Here is an 11489-nt window from a genome sequence, read left to right as displayed (position 1 = left end):
AAATTCCAGAGTGAATGCATAAGGAGACAGCAATGGAGAGAAAACTTTTATTTGTATAATAACAAACGTGGGTGAAGTCAGAAGAGGTATATGAGAACAAGATCAAGGTGGAAGAATCTTGGGGGAAAAAGAAGAGTAGAAAAGACCCTCTGGGAATCAGGCAGAAAGAGCAGAGGTGCTCTTAAAGCCACAAACGCGTCCTGTGGTTGGCATCAGGACTCTGCTCTGAACTCATGTTCCCCTGGGACTTCTCTTTCTTTGGTTCAGAGTCTCACTGCTAGCCCCCTTTCCTTGTCTCACAGTGCCAAAGTGCTCCCTCCCCCAAACCTGATGGAGGAACACAGCTTTGTACTCAAATGTGCTTGGCAGCGACTACTCAGAAACTGTTACTTGGACTTTTTGCAGCTCTTAGTGATTTTGACACCCTTGGATCGCCAGGAGTGGGCCCTCGTCCTGCAACCAGAGGACTCCGGTTTTTCTAATGAGGAAGAGCCTGGCCAGTCAGTCCAAGAAGGGCCCGGATTCTGTTCCAGGCTGGTGTCTCTGCAGAAATGCCCCCTGGTGGAAGGTGCTGCTGCAACAGGGGATGTCACCTGAGTTTTCAGGTGTGCAGTCTGTGGTGAAAAGAAAGGTGGGAGAGGCAAACTCGACCCTCTGTCTCTCTCCCAGGCGCAGGTCCTTATGCCCCTCCCTAGCCGCTTTCCTCCCCAAACTAAAGTACCAACTAAAAGTCCCCATCTGATAGCACACCCTCCTCCTTTCCCAGGCACCGTAAGTCCCCCGGACCCCCAACCCCCACCCCGGTTCTGAGACCAGCCCACCCCTCCAGTCCCACCTGTGGCTTCAGCAGCAGGCGCACACTCCTCACACTCCCATTTCTTACAGTTGGATCTGAGAGAGGAGCAGTCCCTATGGGTTCCGTGGGATCCACATGTAGCACACAGAATGAGGCGCCACCTCCTATAGGAAGAGCCAAGGGAGGGTTGTGGGACAAATGTAACACTCACTACCACTCTTGGAATGTTCGCTGCAGGCCAGGCCTTTGCTGAGGGCTCCTTAGGTATCTTTTACTACACATTTTACCCGTGACGGAGATGTGGCTGAGTGCTGATCCCAAGACCTGGCGGTCAGGCACAGCCACTCGCAAGGTGGATCGTGGAAGGAACTGGCCCTGAGTGTCTCTCCATGGGGCACAAGGAGAGGAGACCCTGCAGAGAGACCTGTTCACTTGTACATGAGTGAGTCCTGAGCTGATCAAGGATGGGACTCAGCAGCTATGTTCACCCTGAGGTCTGTAGACAAAAGTAAATTTCTTGCGCTTGATAACTGTGCAAGGTCTAAGATGGCCCTGCTGAGAGATCTGTCTGGCCAGGAGGCTTTTCCTACCCTTCATCCTCAAAGCTGTCTCTGCCTTGTTCATACACACAGATGGGGGCATCACAATGCTGATAGCGCTGATACAACTCCGAGAAAGCCCCTGGCTCGAGTTCCCAGGCAGCGTCTCTGCAGTGGGAGAAGAAACAGTAAGTAAGGGACATATAATCGGGTGGTAAAACCTTTGTCCACCTGGGAGGAACTAGGAAGAACTCAAGCTAACACAGCAAAAGAGTTCAACAGATTGCCTGAATACTTTCAGCAAGGCGGGGCTAGTGGCCTGGCAGTGGGAGAGGGTTGAAGCAGATAAGTGGAACACAGGTGTTCCTTAGTTCCACACTGGAATTCAAGAACCCAAAGAATTCTGACCCCCAAAGCACCTTTTTCAGAAACATGCCCACCACCCCTGCTTCACCCCCCCCATTTCTTTTTATAATTGAAAAGCTCTCCCGCCACCCTTCCCTCTTCACTGTACATCAGTGCTTCTGCTGATTCCTCATGCTCTGAACTATCCTCACACTCACCTTCTCTCTAGAAACCTAGGCAACCCACTTCCTGGCTCAATTCCTGCTATAAAGTTTCTACTACCTGTCTGGAATATGAATTCCCATTCTTAGCATTTCTTGAGGAAATTCTTCTCGATTGTTGCAGTGTGGACATTTGAAGAAATGCTTTGCTGATGTGTGGGCATATTTCTGTAAGATAAACATGGAAGATAGTGTTTGTAAAAACACTATCTTTTATCACATTCTTCCCACCCCGCACCCTCGTCTCACAAAGAGAATGTTGCTAGGAGAGCTTGACTAAGGGTTACAGGACAAGGAATTTGGATGGGCTGGGGAGAGGGCTGCAAATCCAGGCATCAGACCAGGGACCAAGAGCTCAAGAGAGTGCCCAGGAGTGCCTCAGTTGTCATCTCCAGTCATGGGGCCTGGCAGTGCTCGACCCAGTAGGGGTCAGGTACCAAGAATACACATTTCCCTTTCCTTCAATCCCAGGAAGCATGGCTGATTTTGAGGCTACTTGACTCATTCTAGGATAAGCTCATTCGCTCCAGCCATCCTGAGGATTTTGTTCAGTCTAAATCTGATGATAAAGTCCTACAGGTCAAGGATATCCAGAGACCAGGCTAACTTTCCTCTGGAACCAGTCCTGTATACAGGCCTGCAGCACAGAGCACAAAAGCTGAGATTGCCTGAGCATTCCCAGGGTGCTCAGAACTGGGCCATTGTGGAGGGTCCCCAGTTCAGAGAAAGCCCCACCTGTATGCACTTGCGGTGGTAGATAGTTTGGCTACAGCACGGACTCTGGATGTTTTCAACACTTGCTTGGGATAAGTCTTCACAGCACAAGACACAGCTTTCCTCCCCCACATTCTCCCATCGGATGTCCTGTGTTGGGCGATGTTTCTCACAAAATGATCTGTGGGAGAGTAAATAGGCTTGGTTTCTGGTTTGTCACTGATGCAGTTTTCCAGCTGCCCGGCCTAGGAAGGGCAATCAACCACTCAGGCCAGTGTCCACTGAACCTCCACGCTCATGGGGGAGGAGGAGGAGCAGGGCGAAGAACAGCCACATTCCTTCTCATAGCTGCTTTCCCACTGAGCAAAGCTCCTGGGACTATCTCCACAGCCTCCTGTTCCTGAAAGCCCCACTTAGTTCTGAGCAGCTAAGAACCCCAGCTGTTTGTAATTTAAGGAGGGGATAGGAAGCAAGAAGCAACCCCTGTGAAATTGCCAAGTCAAGATACTGTTTCTCATTATTGAATGGAGGGACAGATTCTCTGGTGAATCGAAACAGGCCCGTGAGAACTGGACTCTGATTTCATTAGATGCTAAATAACAAATAGCAAAAGGGCAGCCCAACTTTCCTCCTTCATCACTCACTTGTACTCTCCAAAAAATTGTGAAAGGCAACCCCTTTCCTGGCCACAAGGAAGATGGAAGTTTCTGACGCATTGATCCTTCTGGCAGTTGATGGCAGCTCCCTTTTTCTTGCACACAAAGCAGATCTGCAAATGAGACCCCAGGCAGTGCTCAGGGCCCCAAAACAGACAGACATTCTGTGGCACATCATTCTACGGAATGGAAATTTTTTGAAGCAACAGCCATTCTTCTTCCTCAGTGGACCTAGAAGCACTAGGGTATGCCAAAGCTGAGCTCCAAGCAGCACTGAATTCTTTTTGGCTTTCTCAGGATGTTGCTCCCTCTCCTCACTTAGGATACTATACCCTAGAGAAGCATGGAACTTAAGAGAAGGACCAGTGGGAAATTCAAGAGTCCTCTGACTTTTAAACTAGCAATTAGGGAAAAGAATAGAAACAGGGATGATGAGAGGAGTATGAGAAGAGGCCTATCCCAAGGCCCCCATTTCAGGGGATTCTAACCTTCCTAGAGGCCCGGGCTGCCTCCTTTTTGATGTCCTCAGGCAGGAATCCGTGGAACCCTCTATTGGACTGGCCCCTCTGAGGCAGCTTGCTAGATAGGATCTAGAAGGTCAGCAGAACCAGGCTGTCAACACTGATGATCAGTGAAACAGTGCAGTGGGTGATGACAGGGTAAGAGAGCTAAGAAACAGAGCTTGGTGGAATATATATGCATTTACAGGGTAATTTATTTACTTAACAAGGCCTTACATAGCGTAAGTGTTGGGTGCTCTAAGTGCTTTTCAAATATTAACTCATTTAATCCTTGTAACAACCTTAAGAGGTAGGTACTGTCATCATCCCCATTTTATAGGAGAAATAACGTGACAGTATCAAGAGCCCAGAACCTGGGCTCTTACCCACCTTTGTGCTACTCTGCCTTTCATTCACTGAGCACTGCTTTTGTTGTGCTGAGCACTTTGGAGAAACATTCCCTCTATAGCGACTCATTGTCTGCTCACCACAACCCTGTGATACAGATGCCATTGTGATCCTCATCTTAGAGGCCACTGAGGTGTAGCGCAGCAACTGACCCGGCTGGGGTCACCCAGAAAGGAGGCAGCAGAGTCGCCTTCACATGTGAGCCCACAGAGCCCACACTCTCACTCTCCCACTGTACTGCCCCTCAGTACAGAATAAATACTCTTCTCAGAGTGTATTCTCCACAGAAAGGGAAACAGGGCTTTCAAATCTCCTGACTGTAGTCATTCTGCCTTATAGGGGAAGGGGAGGAATTGAACTTTTCTTTAAAAACATACTTTAAAGGACCTTTTGTTTCTGAAAAGCCCCCAAAGCAGAGTCTAGAATGGGAAATCAAGGGAAAAGAAGCTAAACTGTTAGGTACCCATGAACAATGAACGTGTACACACTTTGGAAGAATGTCATACCTGAGCCCCACCCCAAGAAGCTTCCAAAAATATTAAGGAGGGTGCAGGACCTACTGCAGCAGTTACATGTTATATGTAATGGGGGCTGAGGTTATTTTATTTTAACATTATAGAAAAAGTGAGCCTACAAGGTTGGATGACTTGAGGACGCTTGAATTATATCCCAATTAGGCTTAAAACATATCTATGTTAACAGTCTCTCAAGGCTTTAGGACTATATGAGTGATTTCCATTTATACTTTTAAGTGTTATTAATATTTTCTACAATGAATATGTATAATTTCTACAAACAGAAAAATCAGTAGTGAAAGATTAAAAATAATCTAAATGTCCTTTAACAGGAGTTTAATACTTTTTGGCACATCTGTACCATGGAATACCAATTAGCTATTAAAAAAATGTTCTATATGGAAAGACCTCCATAAATATATGAGGTAAAAAAAAGTAAAATACAAAACACTGTGTATAGGATGTCTATTTTATGTTGAAAATGTATATGCTTATAAATGCATTGAAGTTAAACAAGACCCGACACCAAAACAAGACAGAACTTACAGGAGTGAAAAAGCACAGACCAATTTTTCTCATGAGCATAGATACAAAAATGAAACAAAATATTGAATCCAGCACCATATAAAAAGGATTATACATCATGACCAAGCAGAATTTGTACCAGAAATGCATGATTAGTTTAACATTATTCAATCAATGTAACAAACCACATTCACAAAATAAAGAAGAAAAATCATGATCTTCTCAACAGATGCAGAAAAAGCATCTGACAAATTCAGCACACATTCATAATACCCTCAGCAAACCAGAAATAAAAGGGAACTTCTCCAATCTGATGAAAAGCATCTAAGAAAAACCTACAGCTGACATCATATTTAATGGTGAAAGATTGGATGCTGTCCTCTAATGTTAGGAACAAGATAGGATATTCACTCATACAACTTCTTTTCAACACTAGATTGAAGTTCCCAGCTATTACAATAAGGCAAGAAGAATTAAAAGACATAAAGATTGGAAAGAAAGAACTGCCTTTATTCACACGTGATTGTGTACACAGGAAATCCTAAGGCATTTACAAAAGAATTTAAAAATAAAAACTACTGAACTAATAAGTGAATTTAACAATATTGCCAAGACAAAATCAATGTACAAAAATAAACTGCATTCCTATACACCAGCAACAAACTTGAAATGAAATTTTAAAATACCATTTATACTAGCATAGAAGTCACAAAATATTTAGGAATACATTTGACAAAATATGTGAGAGACTTCTTCACTAAAAAAAAAAATTGCTGAGATAAATTTTAAAAGACACAAATTAATGGGGAAATATATCATGTCCATGGACTGGAAGATTCAATATTGTTTGTCAATTCTTCCCAAATTGATCCATAAATTCAATGCAATTCCTATCACTATCCCAACAGGCTTTTTTTTAACGAAAAATTGACAAACTAAATATAAAATGTATATGGAAAAGGAAAGCACCCAATAGCCAAAGCAATCTTGGAAAAGACTGCAGAACAAGACTTAATTTCAAGATGCTGTAAAGTCACAATAATCAAAACAGTGTGGTATTGGTAAGGATCAACACACAGATCAATGACATAAAATAAATCATCCAGATCCACAGATACATGGTCAACTGATTTTGACAAAAGCACTGAGGTAATGCAATGGGTGGGCAAAGATTTCTTGGGACACACAAACAAGCACGAACCATAAAAGGAAAAATAGATAAACTGGACTTCATCAAAATTAAAAACTTTTGTTCTTCGAAAGACATCATTAAGAAAATAAAAAGGCAGGGGGAAGGGGCAGCAGGCACCATGCTGGGCCATGAAGGTGGCAAGAAGAAGTCCTTGAAGCAGCCCAAGAAGCAAGCCAAGGAGATGGGCAAGGAAGATAAGGCACTCAAGCAGAAAAAGGAGGAGGAGCAGAAGAAACTCGAGGAGCTAAAAGGGAAGGCTGCAGGGAAAGGCCCCCTGGCCACAGGTGGAATTAAGAAATCTGGCAAAAAGTAAGCTGTTCCTGGAATTCCTTGGTGGTCCAGTGGTTAAGACTTGGTGCTTTCACCGCCATGGGCCCGGGTTCGATCCCTGGTCAGGGAACTAAGATCCCACAAGCTGCACAGCGTGGCCAAAAAATAAATAAAATAAAATTTTAAAAAAGTAAGCTGTTCCTTGTGCCTGAGGCAATGATGATTCCATTCCTGTTTAAACATCTGGATTCCCTGCCATAACATCTGTCGCCACCTATAGCTATAGCTTGGAACCTTTTGTACATTTAAGAATAAATTTTTGTAAAAAAAAGAAAATCATACAGTGGCTCATCTTGTCTTTAGTTTTTCTCAGCCATTTTCTACCTTAGCTATGAGATCCGCATAAACCCAGCGCAGAATCCTGCCAAAGTGTGTTCCTAAGTCCTTGTTCTATCCTGGATTCTGCATCACCTGGAATGAAACCAACTCATTTGAAAAATAAAAAGAAAATTAAAAGGCAAATCACAGACTGGGAGAAAATAGTGACAACACACATCTCTGAAAAAGGATTTGTAGCCAGAATATACAAAGAACTCTTATAACTCAATAAGACAAAACAACACAACTTTTTTTTTTTCTTTGGCCTCACCGTGCAGCATGTGCGATCTTAGTTCCCCTACCAGGGATCGAACCTATGCCCCCGGCAATGGAAGTGTGGAGTCTTGACCACTGGACCGCCAGGGAAATCCCAAAACAACTCAACTTTTAAAATGGACAAAATATTTGTACATACACTTCACAAAGGGAAATATGTGAATGGCCAATAAGCACACAAAAAGAAGGTCAACATTTTAGGTCATCAGAAAAATGCAAATTAAAACCGCAATGAGATACCAAAACACACTCAGTAGAATGGCTAAAATTAAAAAGACTAACAACATCAAGTCGGGACAAGAATATTGTGCAAACAGAAATCTCATAAATTGCTAGTGGGATTGTAAACTGGTACAACCACTTTGGAAAGTGATTTGGCAACTTCACACAAAGTTAAACATATAGTTAGTAATTTCACCCCTAGACATTTGCCCAAGAGAAGTGAAAACATGTTTTCACACAAAAAATTGTACATGAATATGCATAGCAGCTTTATTCACAATAGTCCCACATGAAAACAATTCAAATGTCCATCAGCAGGTGGATAAATAAGCAAATTATAATATATTCATACAACAGAATACAACTACACAATAAAAAGGCACAAGCTACCGACGCATGCAACATGGATCAATCTTCAAAACACTGTGTTGAGTGAAAGAAGCCAGACACAAAAGAGTACAAATTGTATGGTTTCATTTATATGAAGTATAAGAATAGGCAAAAGTAACCTATGGATCAGAACAGCGATCACCTCTGAGGGAACTGACTGGAAGAGGGTAGGAGGGGATTTCTGGCATGATGGAAATAATTATTTTGATTGGGGTAGTGTTTACATGGGGACATACTTTATATCCCCATGATATATGAGTTTATCAAAACGCATCAAACTGTATTCTTAAATGGGTGCATTCTATAGCATACAAACAATACTTAATTTAAAAAGAATATCAGGAAAAAATAGCTGGAAGAACTGTTGGTAGCATTTGCTGCTGGGGAGAGGGAGAAGGATTGGGAATACTACTAGGGGAAGAGACTTTCTATTGTACATACTTTATACTGTTAGGATTTTACATCAGGTACACACATTACTTTTTAAAAATTAGATTTAAAAAAAAAAAAGTCATTAAGAAAAACAGGGCAATGGATCTGAGGCTGGATGCAAAAACAGAGCACAGACTGTACAGCAAAGCCATAGGACATTCAAAGCAAAGGGGGCCTTATACTCACAAGACAGAAATAATGCACACTGAGATTGTGTTTCTGAAGAAATTCCCCTAATTTTTCGGGATCCCCAGGTTCTTGAAGGCATAGCCGGCAAACTGGAAGAAAAGATGTTAGGAATTCATTTTGGGAGCATAACGATCTCTCTAAGTACAAGGAGGAGGACAGTACTGGGAAGAGGGTCATTTTGACAAGGAGGAGGTTGGGATGAAGTGTTATTTGGTATCAGTTAGGCTTTCATATAATTTTAGCCACATCTGACGGAGTTGGCTGCAACTGCTCACTTCATATACTTTTATCTCAAGTGGCTTTAATTAACTTGTTCCTTGAACTTTGGACGTGACATTTAAAAATTACAGACTCTGAGTTCTTCAGGATCTTAGAGATTCTGGGAAGGAATTGACAGTGAGAAGAGCAAGTTTGCTGCCCTACACAGGTGGCCTTTGCTGAGGTCAGGAGGCAGCAGCCAAACAGAACCTCCAGTCTTTCTTACCAGGCCCTGAAGAAGGCTTCCTCTGGGTTACCCTCCTTGTCTTGGCAGATTTTCTATACAAGAGATGGAAAAAGTACAAGGTAGTCTTTGAGGATCCTGTTGGCATCTCTTGTAACATTTCCCTCAAAATGCTATCCATGGGTCTGATGAAGGACCAAAACAGCTAAAGACTAAGACATCAGTTTTCTTCTTCCCTTTCATATTTTTTGAAAGCACAAAACATGCCCATGGAATTATGTGAATTATGTGAGATCATAGCCATCTTTCTGTTCTAGTGCCTCTATTGCCTGTGTTGACTGAATGAATGCAAGAACAAACCCCCTTTTATTCTTTTACTGTTTCTACTGTCACCTACCCTGAATCTCAGGTGGTACCATGTTCACAAGGCATAATAAAATGATACTAAAATTGATTAAGAATTTCCTATTGCTAGGCAATATTCTTGGCTCTATATGTATTAGCTCAGTGAATCTACAGAATGTTCTAAAAAGTGGGTGCTATTATTATGTATTTTCCAGATGAGGAAACTGAGGCCTAAAGAAATGAAATAACCTGTCCCAGGTCACCTAGTTAGCAAGTGTTAGAGCCAGGATATGACTCTAGGCAGTAGGGCTCCACAGCCAGGACTTTGCCAGTAGGGACATCCCTGGGAGGATAGGTTACTGGGCAGCTTCCCAGGGACCACTGGTGTATGCGTCAACACTAACCAACCCTAGCCTCCAAGACCAAACAAAGGGGACAAAAAATGAAGCATATACTACAGGCCATTGGACAATTTCTCCCAAACTCTCTTAAGTTGCCTACTCTACCTCAATCTTTGATGTTCCTTCTTCTTTCCTATTATAGTCTTCATTCGCTGCTGTCTCTCTCTCCTGTCTTGAATTCTTCTATACTATAATGAGGACAATACCGGCTCTTCCAGCTATAAATATAAACAAGTCAGCAATTAATTCTACATTTCGTTATCAAGTTCCACAGGGCCAAAGCAACAGTGCACTTCACCTCCCCATCCATGTGACAGAATAAAAGGGACATGCCCAGTATCAATGTCAGCAATAGCCAATAATTATTAAATCATGCCCAGAACTGTTCTGGGCATTTTACATTTAACTCGAAAACCCCCTTGGCAACAGGTACCATTTTATCCCTATTTTCAAGATGAGACTGAGGCACAAGATGAGACTGTCACACAGAGGCACTTGCTCAAGATCACAGTTACCGATACACCACAGCGGTATGAGAACTTGGAACTATTGCTGGAACTGGCTAACTGGTTCTTTGCTTTCTTTGTGCCTACTAAATGTATGAGGTAGCACTCAGGAAAAATGCCTCCTTTTGCCCCCAAGTTTAAGTTCCTTAATTCCACCCAGGAAAAGCTAGATTAGGTAACTCTTTCCTAGGAAAAGGAGCCTGTGAGATTCTGGCTGCCAAAAGCGAGACCTCCCTCTAGTGAGAGCCAAGATATAACCCTGACAAATCACCCCTTGGCTCCTATTGCTTCTTTTCACCAGGCTCAGATGATCACTGAGGTCTGGCCTGTTCTCAACCTTCCTCTAGATGTGAACCAAGGTTAAAAGGCCCAGAAGTGGAAAAGACACCCTGCCACTCCTCCCCCGACCAATGTCAGCTGGCTATAAATTCAGTTTTCATTGGTTAAGGGGGAAATCCCTGAATGGGAATGGGGACAAAAGAAATAAAAAGCACTCCTCTCAAGGAAGGACTGTGTCAAGTCAGGGGAGAGGAGAAGGATAGCATTTCTTAGGAGAATTGAGTGAATTAGGTCAGTCCAGGGACACACACTCCAGTACCCATGTCCTCAGACCACAGCTGCAGAGCATGAACATCTTTAGCGACTGTCAACTGTTCTGCATGGACGTAACTACTCAGGCAACTAGCTGTTCAGCACGCTAAGGCTCCATCTCCTCTTCTAACCCATGAGTTGCACTTGCATTGGTAATGACATGTGATGGCTTCTTACTCAACAAAAGCACTAGGACAGGCTGGAAGAGGAGAGAGAAGGGCGTGCACTAGGGGATCCACTTTAGCTGGCTACAGAACAGTTCCGAGTCATTGGGGAAATCCAGATCTAGCAATAGAAATAAAACCTTGAAACGTCAGTTCTTTGCATCGCTGGACCAAGACGTTCCTTGAGTGGGATTCTGCGCACAGTGGTAGTTACAGGAAGACGCAAGGATCTTCAAAGCATGTGAGGAGGACGTTGCAAATGCTGGCTTCCACGAGCTGCTCAGTCTGAGATTTCCTAACCGATCGGATGCTCCCTTGAAACGGTTACCGAGTTGTTTCACTGGATAAGTGCTGGGTAAAACTTGAGAAAATTAAAAATAAATAAGTGTATTCGGCCCCGCCACCGCAAGAATAAACAATGGTTTATTTGGAAAATACGAGTCGGTGTGGCCACAACCATCCCCCGGAGGTA

General features: G+C 43.2%; 2 protein-coding genes and 1 non-coding gene across 3 annotated transcripts; 2 read left to right on the top strand and 1 right to left on the bottom strand.

Annotated features, from left to right (window-relative positions):
• Positions 1–11297, bottom strand: PHF7 (PHD finger protein 7). The gene is given in 12 exon segments (XM_036870055.1): positions 1–561; positions 563–614; positions 836–960; positions 1387–1503; positions 1963–2069; positions 2637–2796; positions 3260–3384; positions 3760–3861; positions 8566–8657; positions 9053–9105; positions 9862–9974; positions 11158–11297. Coding segments are annotated over 11 exon segments (1152 nt in total). The 5' UTR covers positions 9906–9974; positions 11158–11297; the 3' UTR covers positions 1–386.
• LOC118904174 (translation machinery-associated protein 7-like) lies at positions 5971–7346 on the top strand. The gene has a single exon (XM_036870056.1). The coding sequence runs from the start codon at positions 6377–6379 to the stop codon at positions 6722–6724; it is 348 nt and encodes a 115-aa protein (XP_036725951.1). The 5' UTR covers positions 5971–6376; the 3' UTR covers positions 6725–7346.
• TRNAE-UUC lies at positions 6739–6811 on the top strand. The gene has a single exon. It is a non-coding gene; the product is annotated as a tRNA-Glu (tRNA).
• Positions 11298–11489: the final 192 nt, after the last annotated feature.

This window comes from Balaenoptera musculus, chromosome 11 (assembly GCF_009873245.2).
Source record: "Balaenoptera musculus isolate JJ_BM4_2016_0621 chromosome 11, mBalMus1.pri.v3, whole genome shotgun sequence".
Lineage (NCBI taxonomy): Eukaryota > Metazoa > Chordata > Mammalia > Artiodactyla > Balaenopteridae > Balaenoptera > Balaenoptera musculus.
This window is presented reverse-complemented; position numbering and strand designations above follow the sequence as displayed.

Coding starts and splice junctions, on each gene's coding strand:
- LOC118904174 (XM_036870056.1), top strand. CDS start 6,377: ATGGGTGGGCAAAGATTTCTTGGGACACACAAACAAGCACGAACCATA.